The 14,905-nt window shown below is 34.2% G+C and overlaps 2 protein-coding genes and 1 long non-coding RNA gene across 3 annotated transcripts; 2 read left to right on the top strand and 1 right to left on the bottom strand.

The window, feature by feature from the left end:
- Positions 1-1,370: 1,370 nt before the first annotated feature.
- LOC104229181 (uncharacterized) lies at positions 1,371-1,898 on the top strand. The gene has a single exon (XM_009781764.2). The coding sequence runs from the start codon at positions 1,371-1,373 to the stop codon at positions 1,896-1,898; it is 528 nt and encodes a 175-aa protein (XP_009780066.2).
- Positions 1,899-3,020: 1,122 nt separating this feature from the next.
- On the bottom strand, positions 3,021-7,337 carry LOC104229182 (uncharacterized). The gene is made up of 2 exons (XR_011401510.1): positions 6,869-7,337; positions 3,021-4,370 (listed from the first exon to the last, which is right to left on the bottom strand). It is a non-coding gene; the product is annotated as an uncharacterized lncRNA (long non-coding RNA).
- A 5,078-nt stretch (positions 7,338-12,415) lies between these two features.
- On the top strand, positions 12,416-13,063 carry LOC104229183 (uncharacterized). Its single transcript, XM_009781766.2, has one exon. It carries the CDS (start codon positions 12,416-12,418, stop codon positions 13,061-13,063), a length of 648 nt encoding a protein of 215 aa, XP_009780068.2.
- The last annotated feature ends 1,842 nt before the right edge of the window (positions 13,064-14,905 follow it).

Genomic DNA, 14,905 nt, shown 5'->3' with positions numbered 1-14,905 from the left:
CCACTATTTTGCTGCAACACGGAAAGTTTCAGTATAATATACTGGATATCGGTGCATCTGTGTATGAACTTTCAGCATATTATACCGGAACTCCAACACGCGGAAAGCTCTAGTATAATATACTGGAGATTAGAGCACTGGTGCTCCAATCTCCAGTATATTATGTTGGAACTCCAGTATATTATACTGGAGTATTTTTCCAGATTTTGAATAATATTTTCTTTCAAATTTATCTTTACATAAAAATGGCTAAATTTCGATTATTTTTAAAAATATGACTATTTTTGAATGACCCCTTATAACTCTGGCTATTTTTGAATATTTCTCCTAATTTGGATAGTTGGATTCTCAGGATGGCCCATGATACAGACGGGCTCACTGGCCCATGAAAGGAACGATAATCCATATGATCAACCCCAATTTATTTAGGACTAAAGCGTAGTTATTATTGTTGTTGAGTTATTAACTACCACCGAACTCCTAACTCAATCTTACTTGCTAGATTCGCAATTAAATATTTATACATATTTAAAAAAACTAATATAATAAATATATGGTCTAAGCAAGTGACTGAATTCGTCCGAACCCGCAAGTAAAATTCTAACTCCGCCCATGTATAAGTATTGATTGGTTTCAGGGGCGGACCTAACATGTCATCTACGGGGTCCCGTGAACCCAATAGCTTTTGTCCAAACAGTGTAAATGTGTTCTAAAAATTCATTAAATATCTATAAATATTTAAATGTGAACTCAGTTACTATTGAAAATTTACTCGAAGTCAATACAAGAACCTATAAACATTAAATCCTAGATCCGCCTCTGATTGGTTTACAAACTAGCAAGTGTTTGTGCAACGTAAAATGTATAACTAGTTATGCTATGAATAATATTCCCTCCATATCACTTGTAATTTGTTTCTTACGCGATGAAATAAACATTGTTATATAATTTCATTAAAGGAATTATAAGTTAAATTTATTTTTCTACTCTCTCCAACCTAGAGGGTTCCCCGCCAAAAGTAAAACTCCTTTGAATTTACTTCGGGTGAACACGTGGATCAAATTGGCGGTAAACTTCTTATTGGCGCCAATCTTCCCGCCTTACAGTTTTCCCCTCCATTTTAATTCACAATAACCACTATTTATAACTCCCGCATAATACATCAAATTGCATCAATTATCAAAGTTTTTATTTTAACATTTTATAAATTAAATCTTTTATAGTTTTCATTCAGTATTAGCAGCGCCGCCATGGTTGTAGCCCTAGGTCCCGGAAAATTCTACGGCAGTAGCCTACCTAGGCCACGGTTTTACTCCAACCCGAATGGCGAACAACGGGTCGATCCACCGGTATCCGTTTTGGATCCATTAATGTCATGGGCAGAAGAAGCTCACTGGTCAATGGGCGGTCTCAGCTTTAAACGCCTCCGTCTTCAAGGCCGGATCGAAGGTAACATTAAAAAACTCAAAGCTGAGCGTACAAAGTTTGAGAAAATAGCCCAAAAGAAATCGCCCGTAAACGTTTGTTTATCATCACCTAGATCAGTTAGTCCATCTCCTCCCCCTGCTCCGTTGAATCTGAAACGGAAAATGAGATTGATCGATGAATCTGAGGATGAAAATGAAGAGGAAATTGTGAGGAGAGTGGAAAAAAAGGGCCCAGCTAGGAAATTGGATGCTGATTTTGATAGGGTTGCTGCGACGAATGGTGGGGTTGTTAAGGGGAGAAAGAGGAGTGAGAGAAATAGAGAGGCTGTGGTTGAGGTAGTAAATAAGGGAAAGGTTAAGGGTAAGAGATTGAAGAAGGGTTTGAAGAGTGTTGAGAAGAAGAGTGGGTTAGTGACACCAGCAAGTGTGACGAGAACTTCGCCTAGATTGTCGAAGCGTGGATCGCCTTGAAGGTGTTTGATTATTTGTCGCAGTGAGTGAAATATTCCGAGTACAGGATTAGCATTTTCCCTTTTGTTATGTAAGTTGGATTAATGTTTAAGGATCTTGCTAAAGTGAAGGAAAGTATTATTATTACAAGAAACAATCCAGTTTTCTTTTTTGCTTTTATGTTTGGCTGTCTTTGTTGCCTGGTCTTTTGTGTCTAAAATTATGAATTGTGTTTATTGGTACTGCAATCTGGTCTATGCAGAATGTGATGTTTTCCTCAACTGATATGTTATTGTTTGCACATAGTAAAGATCATTTCTTGATTTTGGGCTGTAAAAGTAAGTTTTCTGTAGAAGTGCATGCATACCATCAGTGGCGTACTTAGGATTTTGTGCAAGCGGGTTCAGTTTTAGAAATACATAATTTTAGTTGTAAAATAGTAGTTGTGAAGTGAGTTCAAATAAAACATTTATACAAAATTTATACATATAGTAGTTGTGAAGTGAGTTCAAATAAAATATTTATACAAAATTTATACATATAGTAGTTGTGAAGTGAGTTCAAATAAAATATTTATACAAAATTTGTACATATACACCATATTATTTTTTGATGAAGCGAGATCAGTTGAACCCGCTGGCCACCACTTGGTCCACCACTGTATACCATATGAAAATAATCAACATGTCCAAAGAGTTGATACGATATGTGGAGGTCAATTATATAGGATAATTTTCAGGCTAGGATCTAAAGGTCTTGATGTGTAAAAACATTTGAAATTTTCAATCTTTGTTTGTGTTCACTGTTTCCTGTTAGGATTAGTTTTAATTGGACATAACTTTAACTACATCACTGAATCTGTCAAACTAGAGACAATCATAATGAGCAAGTACTTATGGTCAACAGCAGTTTTATTTATAGTTTGTGGATTTCACAACTTGATACTCATTTTTCCTAGATTAATTTTTGAGATGTATTATGAATGTTATATTCCTTGAATTGTGGTTAGATTTAGAGCAAGGATTTGTCGACCAATTTAAAACACGATTCATGGTGTTTCCTTCCTTGTTTGTCTATAGAATGTTGCTTTCAGAAGTTGGTGCTTGCTCTTTGGTTTTGGAACAATGAGTGTCTGTCATGAACTCAACAAAAACGATACCTTGATTAAACTTCCAAATAAACTGATTACAATAGAAATGCAAAGGATATAGTCATCAACTAAGGAAATAGCAATAGAAAGAAAGGAGATGAGGATACAGAGCCACACAGAGAGAAATAGACCAGGAAGAGAGAGACCACGAGAGGGGAGTTTTCCATATAACAATTTGCATAACCCTTCCTTGCTAGCATCTAGTCCTTTTTAACAGCTCATAATTGTACTTTGTGGACCTAGATCCACAAATTAACCTTTTTGAAGACTTTCTGGCCCTTTGGTTTCTTCTCGGCCCAATAGCTCTTCTCAGCCCAATATTGATTAGGGCTGATTCATAACAATACTGTCGTCCTCGATAAGAACCTTGATTTCACCTGAAGACTTTGAGCCCAACTAGCCAATGATGACAGCAATCGAGCAGTAGAAAGATTGAAGTGAAATCCTAACTCATCATTATACCAAGCCACAAGTAATAAGAAAGCCCCATGTACAGTGGACAGTGACATATGGGGCTGAACATCTAGCTGAAACCCAAGAAACTTAAGCATAGGAAAAACCTAATAAACCAGTGATTAAGAAATTACTGCAGCCATGGAAATTATTTTCAATAATTCAGCCTTTTCAGTACAAACATAAGGAGTAAAAGCAACAACTATATTCCACCGTAGTGGGACTTTCCCTGGCATCTTGTTAAAAATTAACGAAGCACCCCATATGCTAAACATATTAGACATCGCACAAGACAAGAAAATATTAATTCCGTTTTGCAAGCCCCCCGAGCCATAACGTTTCAGAAAAACTTTTTCACCAGAAAAGGGCATCTTGACCCTACCAGTACTAGTCCTTGGGATATAAAATCCACAGGAGCTTCGGATTCTAAAAATATCATTGACAATATAGTCCAAATCAGAAGGTGAATGTGGTTCAGAATTATCCGTAATTATTTTCTCCACCATCCTTCTTCCCAGACTTCTCATGCTCATCGTATTGGTGCATTTGGCCTTGTTGGTAGCCTCAATCATGTGCATATAATTAGATGCGGTATCGAGCTTCCTAAAAGGTGCTGTAATGTTACTCATAAGCATGAACATCTCACTATTTGTTGCAGCAATCACCATAGGCCTATAGAAGATCATACCAAGTCCATGATCCTCTCCCTCAACAAGGACAATCTTAAGGACCTTCCATCCTCTAGCTGTCTCAAGCTCAAAAGTATAAACATGTTCTAGATCAATTTCTTCAAGTGGCACGTTCGATCGCCCCATCCACATATGCCGCACTAGACTAACTGGACTGAGTGCTAAGAGAACATATTTGCACACTCTGTTTGTACTCTTGAACTGAAGTCCCAAGGGTGCAATGAAAAAATTACACATGGTTAATGTCATAAACTTAGCATGGGTCAAATTACTCAAAGCACCGCAACATATATCCTTTCTTGTAGTTCCAAGGAATGTAATAAACAAACTAGAACCAGGATCAAATGGAAAGTATAATGTTATACCCCATTTTAACACATGCCAAATAGAGTATGTCTTTTGTTGAATCTTTTTCACGGCTCGATAGATAATTTGATAAGCCAATGAGTTCAGCCACGCCCGGTGCCACAAAATGATTGAGAACTACGACGGGGTCGAAATGAATTTTGTTCTTTGTATTCAATAAGTATTGCATGACCGAATAATTCAAGGAAGGGCGGACTGCGGGGAGGGTCCTTTTAAGTAGATGACTCGTCGGGTGGTCGGAGCGGGACTTCTTTGGGAAAAAGGATTTTTTTCCGTGTTTCAGAATACGGTTAACCAACATGTTAACTAATCGATTACGATAAATTGGATCGGATAACATATTGGGGATTCCTAAATTAATTATTAACTAAAGAGTCGCCACCTAATTATTTTAAAGGTGAATTAGGACACCTATTTAAACTAAGTTAAAGTCTACTAAATATGAGAGATTCTAAGGTAAAGGTCCAAATTAAATTAAGGGGGAAGGTGTGAGGCACCCCAAGATCCGCATAAGACGCGATTCCCTTCCGGACTTAGTGTAATCTAACTAAAGCTTTGTAAGACCATTAGGCTACAATAGTAAAATATTTTACCAAAATATTGTACTCATCCGACAACTCAAAATTTGGTTTAAAAGATTTTAACTCCAAAAGGACACTGAACCAAAATGGGTAGAGGCTTTAAAAAAAAACGTCATTTTCACAAAAGGGTGAAACTTGAAACTAAGAAAGTTTAGAAAGCCAAAGTATTTTTCTTCTTGTTCGTTAGAAAAATCTAATAGATAGGCAAAGCATTATATTGATTTAAAGGACAATCACATCTAGTATGATAAGAAAAATGCTTGGTAAGGAAAAAATTCCAATGGGACTAAAACTAAGACCAACCTATATTGACTTAATTATTACCATTTAACTGATTTCATAAGTACTGCTAGACAGTTAGGTGTTAGTAGAATTACTAATTCGATGTTTAACTATATCCATTACCCTTACATGTTCATGCAAGAACTAATTAAGAATAATAGTAAATAAAATATATGTAATAAGAAAGCAGTTAATAGAAATGGAAGCAGAATAACAGTGATAATCCTTCCCCTTTCTAGGGAGGCCAAAATTAACTTTGGTATTTTCTTGTCTCTATCCAACACGAATAAATAGGTCTACGAAAGAGAAAACATAGTAACGGCAATGAAGCGGTGATGACTTCATGGCTACAACGAGTCTCGTATTGAGACTCAAAATTACTCCAAAGTGTACATGCAAATAGAGAAGAAAAGAAAATAGGAAGTTAGAAAGAATGGAAATCCAATTCTTATATTTTATGAACACAGAATAAACAAAGCAAGAAGTCACATGATTTATGAGCATAAGCAGACGTCTCTAAATGTCCAACCAGAATGTAAGAAGCCCAACACTTATTGATATAAATAGATTCTTAAGCAGTAATTATATACTTAAAGCTAAATATCTAGTATTTCCATATTGTTTATTATGAAGAAATCATAAGGTATACTTCTATAAGAAGCAAATAAGCCACGTGAAGTAAGCAAAGAGAGACTTTTGCATAATCATTTAGAGTAACAAAGATACTATCATTTATTAAGAGATTTTTCAAACAATGAATACACCTTTACATACTGAAGGCTTACCGTAAGCATATTGGCAACAAAAATTTCTCATAATACGATTGCCTAATTCTAAAGGATCTAAGTCACGGTTTTTGCTCTTAGATCATTAGTCATACTTCTTAACAGGTAATGCAGCTAGAACAAACACATATCCTAAATACATTGTCCGAACGGATTTACAGACTAAGATAACATCTGTTTGGACCAAGCGACAGATTATTTAAAGTCAGTGACACATTAAGCATGGTTTTTCGGACTGATTTTCACGCTCAGATTTAGTCAAAGGTGTAAGAACATGATTTCTCCTTTTTACTACTGATATCTGTCACGGATTATACACAGATTTACAACAGAACATAAAAGAAACAATTTTCCTGGTCAGGCTTCAAAGTTCAAGCTCAACAAAAAGAATAAAATATTTAACATGTCATATTATTCAAGATTTTGTTTCAACATAATCCTTTAAAAGAAATATGATTCCAAGTAAAACGAATTTCAGCATATGAAAAGGGAAACTCTAAGTTAACAAAGCAGAGCACATACAATATTTTAACGAAATCCAAAATCAAATTCCCATGTTCAGGATCTTCACATATGAAAAATAAATAAAATAGAAAAGAAACAAGGACATTCTACTTCCAAAATTAAAGGCTATGACACATATGCACAACAGAAAACATAAATAAAATTTAGGTTAAGATCTAACCTTTTATGGAGCAGGAACTGGAGCTTGTGAGGCTTCGAATCTACTCCCTCCACGTAACAAGATCGAAAAGTGGTGTTAGCGAACTAGATAGACACTGAGATTACAGGAAAAAAAAAGAGTTGCTTGTTGACTCGGTTTGGCAGTGTTCGAGCTGTTTTCCAGGATTCAAAAGATTATTTGGCTGAAAGTTTTAGGAGTATTTATAGATGTAAAATTGAGGTTCTTGGTTCCTTTGAGCGGGAATTTAAAAGTTCGGATTTCAAAAGAAATCAAATGGATCAGTTTGAATTTTAACGTTGAAACTTTTTTGGATGGATTCGATCTTCATGTGATTCTTCAGTGATATCCTTCAGGTTACACCCGAAAATGGTGGGATATGCTCTATCACGCATGGATTTGAAAGTCAAGAATTGACCAAAAAATAAAGGAAAAGTCAAGATGCCGGAGATTGAAAGTGACATGGGAGAGGGAAAAGGGATGGAACTTAATTAAAAATAAACAATAAAATAAATAAGTGCTAGCATTTATTTAGGAATTCTCCCGAAGATAGAAGAAAATTGATCTTGACCATTAATTGATGAATTCATATGGCAAAATGTGGGGTCAAAAGTGTGAAAAGATGAGGAAAGAGTGTGTTAGGCGTGTGTTTTTGGTTATTGGGAGCCTAGGTGTTGCTGACATGGATCTTATATGGCGCCTACATAGAGGTAGAATAGAGTAGATGGGCCGATAGATATGGGCCTCCGATTTGGGCTATTTTGGCTTGATTTTTTCCTCTTTTTGGGTCAAAAAATCTAGAATATAAATTATAAGAATTGGCCCCATTTTAAATAATATTGGACTTTACCAAGATAATCCAATTTAGATTTAAAATTCCTTTTTCACTTTAAAATTTACTATGCTTCCATAATTCTAATAATTTATAATAAAATATATTATATTATATTGTTATAAAAATAATATTTAGTATGTATGCATTTATATAGAATAGCATATAGAGAACTAAACAATATTTGTATTAATTACTACGATGCGTTAGCATAATATGATGGTGATTAAGTTAATAAAATAATAACGATATAGTAACAATAAATTAATATGCTAGATTATATTAAGGCTAATAATTGTACTTTATTTTAAACATCTTGAGGCTAGAAAAATATAACAAATATTTTGGATAAATATATTTAGTAAATTATTAAGAATTAGGAAGCATAGAGAAATAGATCAGTAAAAGGAGGGCCAAAATTGGTTGTCAACATATAATTCAAATTGATTAGGTGGACATCGATGCAAGGATAATATAAGTATAACATGACCAAGGTCACTTAAGTAATCAAATGTACCTCTGCTGATAAGTAGATTGTGACCGCAAACTGAAAGCATACAAGGCAGTGCTAGTGGATTATCAAACATGATATGGTCGCGGAAATACCACTTAATTGGGGAAGTTATTTGAAACATTTCGTCGAACACTTGTGTTTCAGGCTTTACTAAATAAGTCTTCAATGAATCTTCGACTTTTACGTCAGTTTTCTTGTTGGGTATTTCAGCGAATACCTTGTAGTCATAGCCTTTTAAATTTTCCCCATCATCACTTTCAGTTTCCACCATCTCAATAAGAAATTCAAAATTATTCGCAGGGCTGGACCGTCCTTTATCCAAATCAGAATCAATCTCTGCTCCTGAGAACTCCTCTGATTCGCTCTTATCGTCCAAACACACAGCCATATCTATATGCTTGGGAGCTTCAGGGATCGTCTTGGAAGAGGCAGACAACTTGTTCTCTATGTTGTCGAGTAGATTGAGCATATGAGTGTTATTATCCATCATCAGTCCCTGGATGGCGTCGAGATGATAATTGATAATAGTAGAAGAGTAGAGAGCCATGGAGGATTGGAGTCCAAATCAATGAAAGCACCAATGTTATGAACTCAACAAAAACGATACCTTGATTAAACTTCCAAATAAACTGATTACAATTGAAATGCAAAGGATATAGTCATCAACTAAGGAAATAGCAATAGAAAGAAAGGAGGTGAGGAGACAGAGCCAAGGAGAGAAATAGACGAGGAAGAGAGAGACTATGAGAGGAGAGTTTTCCATATAACAATTCGCATAATCTTTTCTTGCTAGCAGCTAGTCCTTTTTAACAGCTCTTAATTGTACTTTATGGGTCTGGATCCCAAATTAACCTTTTTTGAAGGCCTTCTGGCCCTTTGGCTTCTTCTCGGCCTAATAGCTCTTCTCAACCCAATATTGGATTGGGGCTGATTCATAACAGTGTCAAACAGGGATTTCCAAAGAATTCATTTGGTATAAAGGATACCATCTCTTTTCTACTTCCTTTTTCATCTGAAATAGAACCTCTTTTGGCAATCTTGTGTTTGTTAATTCTGAAAGGAATTATGATTAGGTATGTTTGATTTAGGTCCCATCTGGATCTTTGTGTTGCAACTTGCAACTATTAGGAAAGTTCACTCAACTCCTCCTTCACAGGGGCAGTTTGATACATTTCTTTGTTATGAAGAAGGGGATGGAATAAGTCTGTCCTAATTTTCTTTTTCCCTTTAGACTTCGCAAGCTAGAGGAAACACATATACTAAGAAGCAAATCTGAAGATCAAGAGAGATTAAAGGGAATAAGTTATATCAAGATTTTAGTATAAACATGGTATCGATTTTAGATAATACCTTCAATCAAATACGGGATAAATTTAATTCCAAAATTTATATTGAAATAATATACCTAGTCTCTTAAACCAAACGGCCTCTAAAAGTCTCAACTTAATGCATACTCTTCTTTTGCCCCTCTTTTTCTTTAGGCCATATTTAATATTGGCTTGTGAATTGAAGCAGCAAGAATCTGGTAGGGTGTAAAGTTAGGCAACCACAGTAAAGAACGACACAGACTGTCTTAGAAGTAAACGTTTCCATAATAGACATGTTGCTCTCTTACTTTTTGTCCCTCTCCAAATTGAGTGTTCTGCACCTTCCCTGCACTATCATACCATCCATAAACAAACAAAAAATATTAACCAATAGTTAATTATGCATATTCTTGTTTATAAAACGTGTCAGGCATATATTGATAGTTAAAAAATTGAAAAATTATATATAAAGTATAAGAATGATGTGAGACTTTTTGAAGAAAATGGTGCGAATTTAGCCTAAATGAACAATATTAAAAATATATTTGAACCAATTGAGCCAAACAAATAAAACAACGAATTTCTTGTCCATTTGGAGAATCTTTGAAAAAAAAAACTTACATGGAATAAAAGAGTTTGTGCTGAAGAAGACGTGTCTACTAATTTTTCTTTTCTTAGTCAAGTTTTAGTAAACAACAGTTGAATTTATTGATACCGACTCAGATGGTAGGCACCAATAATAACTGTAGTGGAGCGACATTTTTTTTTTTTTTTGGGAAATTTTCATAAAACACTATCTTTTAGTGGTAATTAGCTATATTACTAAATGTAGATACGTTTTCTGTTGTTATAAGATGTATTTAAGCTACTGTATTCATGAATATAGTAGCAAAAATAGGCGTAAATCAAGGAAGTCCGGCTAATAAGTTGTTGTATTCGAGTGTATTCGACTGTATTCATGGCGTGAAACATGAGATTACAGCTGGACAGATTATTGTATTCGACTGTATTCACGGCGTGAAACAGGGGAGTACACTGTTTAAAACGGAAAGTGAATCAATTAACATAATAGACACCTAATATAACTCAACAAACTCAATTATAACACATATTTGTATTTCCACTTATAAAAAAGATTCTCAACTGAAAAATACTCCAAAAACATAACAATCTTCAGAAAAATTATAGTATAATACATATGAATACATAAATTATATTAATTTAAAAAAACATATGAATATATTCATGGCATATAGAGAGACAGTGAATACAATAAAATACATAGAATATAACGGGATATATTAAAATACAATGAAAAAAGATAGTGAATACATTGAAATACACAGAAATACAACGAGATACAATGGATTACAATGAAAAAAGAAAAGAAAATGAATACAATGAAATACATGAAAATACAGCGTGATACGTTGAAAATACATTGAAATATAAATCAAGTTGCTCAGCCCCTAACTCCGTCGTCTTTGCTCAAGAACAAACCCTAACTCCATATGAATCCATGAAATTAACGTTTAATAATAGATCGCGGTTGAAAACAGGGAAAATTGACTGAAATTCAGTTTGACCGTCGTAGATGAGTTCCATAGTTGAGAATTCAAAATCTAATTCCTCGTTGTTATCTCCGTCGAAGCAATCGCTAGCGTTTTCCTACGTTGCCTTTTGAAATTCATCGGAGATTTTAACGGCAATTTCAGCCAAGTATCCGAAGCTACTAAAGCTAGGGCACAAATAATTATCGTCTCTAGCTTTTTGCATGATTTTGTTCCACGTGATTGAGTAGAGCTGTGTAGGTTCGTTTTTTTTTGTGTAGGTTTTTTATGCTGTGCTGTTTTGTGTAGGGAAAGAATTGTTTGTTCTGTGCTGGGCTGGGATCGGAGAGAACATAGGTGATGTGGGTGAGAGGAATGAGGGAAGAGAATGTCATGTATTAAAGTAGAGAGAAAAAAAAAATATTGTAACTGAATAGCGTATTTAGGAGGTAACCAAAATTAGATATTTTGCTATAAACATTAAAAGGTATCTATAGAATATAATTTTTTTAAATGATATTTATTTAAAATAAATAACGTATTAATCTTTGTTATAGGAGAAAAAAATTCTTTTTTTTATTTCTTGACCAGAAGTTTTAAGTTGAAATTTAGAAGTACTTTTCCTCTAATATAGGATTTTCTGGTGCTGAATCCAAATTTAATCGGACCAGTACAATATCGAACATGATTGGAAACCAAAAAAGACTCACCTGGTTAGACTGAACTCGTAATAGTGGCATGCCGCATGCCACAGGGTCCGCAGCCCACTCACTAACACGCACGTCATACCTTGTTTCAATTCTAATCTCAATTTAAAAAAAACATTTTTAAAGCAAGTCACGTATGACTTAAAAAAATGATTTAACTAATACAATGAACCTTTATAGCATGTTATTCTTTATTTATCACATGACAAATCTACTTATTTTAAGAAGTTTGCTTTAATTTTCTTTTAAGTGATATGATCGTTCAAAATGTTTTTGTAGTTAGAAAATTAATATCATAAGGTAATACTTTTTATTTCCTAATTTATGTTATATTTTTTCTTTCACTCGCAAAAAAAAAAATACATTTCTATTAGTACCTAAAAGTTTTTATTTTACCCTTAATAAAATAATATATTGTCACAATTTTTTTTTGGCTTATTTTAAACCATAAATTTTAGAAGTCTATTTTTTTTTTAAACTTTGACTTGGTCAATACTATTATATAAATTAAGGCGGAGAAAGTAATAAATACTATAGTTATTATGTTAAACTTAAATTAACGACTTAATAAAAATGATAACTTAACAATATGCCTAACATGTTAGAGTACACATCAATAAAGTAAAAAAGTTTCACACTAATGTCCTTAAAGCCCTATTCACCAAAAATATCCACAAACCAAATCAAGCAACAAAAATCAAGAAAAAGCAAAAGAGGGCAGAAAGAGGAGAGAAATAGGAAGAGCAAATCCAAAGCAACAAAATCAATGGCTGAAACTAAACAAGAATTAGAACCTCCTCTATTCCCAACATCACCAATCCCACCATCAGCAACTTCCTCTATGTTTCTCATAAAACTTATGAGCAAAAGAAGAACATGGGTTTTTCTCTTCATTACTGTTTACACAATCTTATTATCACTTTCTTGGAATTTTCTCAAATCAGTACTTTCTTGGTATGAATCAACTCTACCCCTTAGCTCAACTTCATCAGCTTTATATGCATCTATGGTATTAGGAGTTGCTTTTGGAGTTTTATCAATGGTAGCAGCTTTAGTAGTTGTTGTTCCAGCTACACTTGTGACATGGATTAGTATATTGGTTTTATTAACATTTGCTGGAAAAAGGAGAAAGGATTTGGTATTAGAAGGGAAGAAAATGACTGCTGAGATAATTGGGTTTATAGTTAAGGTTTTGATTAGAGAAGGGAATTTAGTTGCTGCAATTTGTGCTGTTCTTGGATATTTTGCACTTGTGAGAAGAAATAAAGAAGATGCTATTGATTATTGATCAGGAGGTTACGGGTTCGAGCCGTGGAAACAACCTCAGGCCAAGACTGACATTTCCCTGGCTCTCATAGCGGGAACTTAGTGCACTGAAATGCTTTTTTAGTATTGATTATTGAGTTAAATAATTAGGGGTGTAAGAGATTTTTACTTAACTCAGCTTGTAAAAATAAGTAAGGTCTAATGTTTTATTTGATTTTTTGGGGTTTTCTTTACATTATATATGTAAAGAGTATGATGTTGTGCTGTTTGTAGTAACCTTTGTTTTATTGTACGAAAAATACAGAGGAAAATGAAATCTATTGAAAATATAATATCTTGTTTTGAGTTGGATCTAAGCTAGTTGTAACAAATGTTGGTGTTGATGTATGACTATTCTAGTTTTCAACCTTCTTCTTTCTTGGATTTCTGCAGCGTGTGTCTGGACAAATACGGAGCGAGGATTTTAACGTTATGTGTTATAGATTTTAAAAACTGAATTCTAAATTTAATAGTTGTTCTTATTTAAAATTTTCAATATAAATATATTGTTCGATGTCAAATTTATAACTCGTAAACGTCAAAATTTAGCTCCGTCTTTGTCCGATGACCGAGGACACATAAACTAGTTAATAAGTATATAACTTTGGCAACTTGAACCCCTTGAGATATTGAAGGAAAGTTATAGCACATGACATTTTCTTTAGGTACTTGGAAAATCCTGTAAATAGCACGCATTTTCTTTTTCCCTTAAGTAATGTTTCAGTCCGACCAAAGAATCTCACTTCTCATACCTTTCCCTGCTCATCACATTCATCTGATTCTTTTTGTTGCCAAACAAGTATAACTTTTTTCGTATTTGATACTTAGGGCTTTTTTCATAGTAATAATAGGCGGGTCCCATGAGATTTATGTAGGCCGTGTAAACAAGTAGGAAGAAAGCGTTGAGTCTAATTGAAAGAAAGAAAGAGAACGAGAAGAAAGGGAAAGAGCTGAGTTTCAGACAAGTATAGTTTTCTGATTTATTTAAATGAGTGTATAGTTTGGTCTCTTAAAATAATGAGACACGTGGAAGCATCTTGGCCCTCAGCTGGATTTAGTCTTGACTGTCGATATGGTACACTATGCTTAAAGAATGAGACGCCTGAAAAGTTCTATACACGTGCCCACACATGTGAATACATAGTAGAAGAATAAAAATAGTTATTTGGTTATAGGATAGGAAATAAGACTATAACAAGTGTACAGGGAATATTCTTTTAGTTTTTCATTTTACATTATTTATTTCAGCACTTACACTTGTATGTATACATAGCTTCAAATGGAATACAATACACACAGAAAATTTGTTCATCTTCCTTGTTAAATCTTACATAGTATCAGAGCTCTTATAGCTCGATCCTTCACATTTTTTCATTTCAAAATCTCTTAAATCTAAAAGCTAACTATGGCAGTAACAGATGAGACTCTAGTCATCTCTACTCCAGTGGTTTCCAGCCCTGCTTCTTCATCACTACGGTCAATCAGGATTGTAATCATCCTTACTTTCTTCACTCCTCTGATGCACCCGGTATGTCTCTCGTCAATACACCATTCAATGAGAGAGGTTTCCAAGTTAGAGGAGGTCAATCCTAATTGCACTATCTGCCAAGAATAAGCTTGGTTTCATTAATGGGAGCTGTGGGAAACCAAGTCTAGATTCCAATGATCTTCCTCAATGGAGCAGGTGCAATGACATGGTTACCTCATGGTTACTGAACTCATTGTCTAAAGAAATAGGAGACAGTGGCATCTACTCCAAGTCTGCAATGGAACTTTGGAATAGTCTTGAGCACAAATTTGGCTAATCTAATGAGGCCAAACTATA

The sequence above is a fragment of the Nicotiana sylvestris genome, chromosome 8, assembly GCF_000393655.2.
Source record: "Nicotiana sylvestris chromosome 8, ASM39365v2, whole genome shotgun sequence".
In the NCBI taxonomy this organism is placed as follows: Eukaryota; Viridiplantae; Streptophyta; class Magnoliopsida; order Solanales; family Solanaceae; genus Nicotiana; species Nicotiana sylvestris.
Note: the sequence above shows the minus strand (reverse complement) of the source record. Positions and strands in the feature narration are given on the sequence as shown.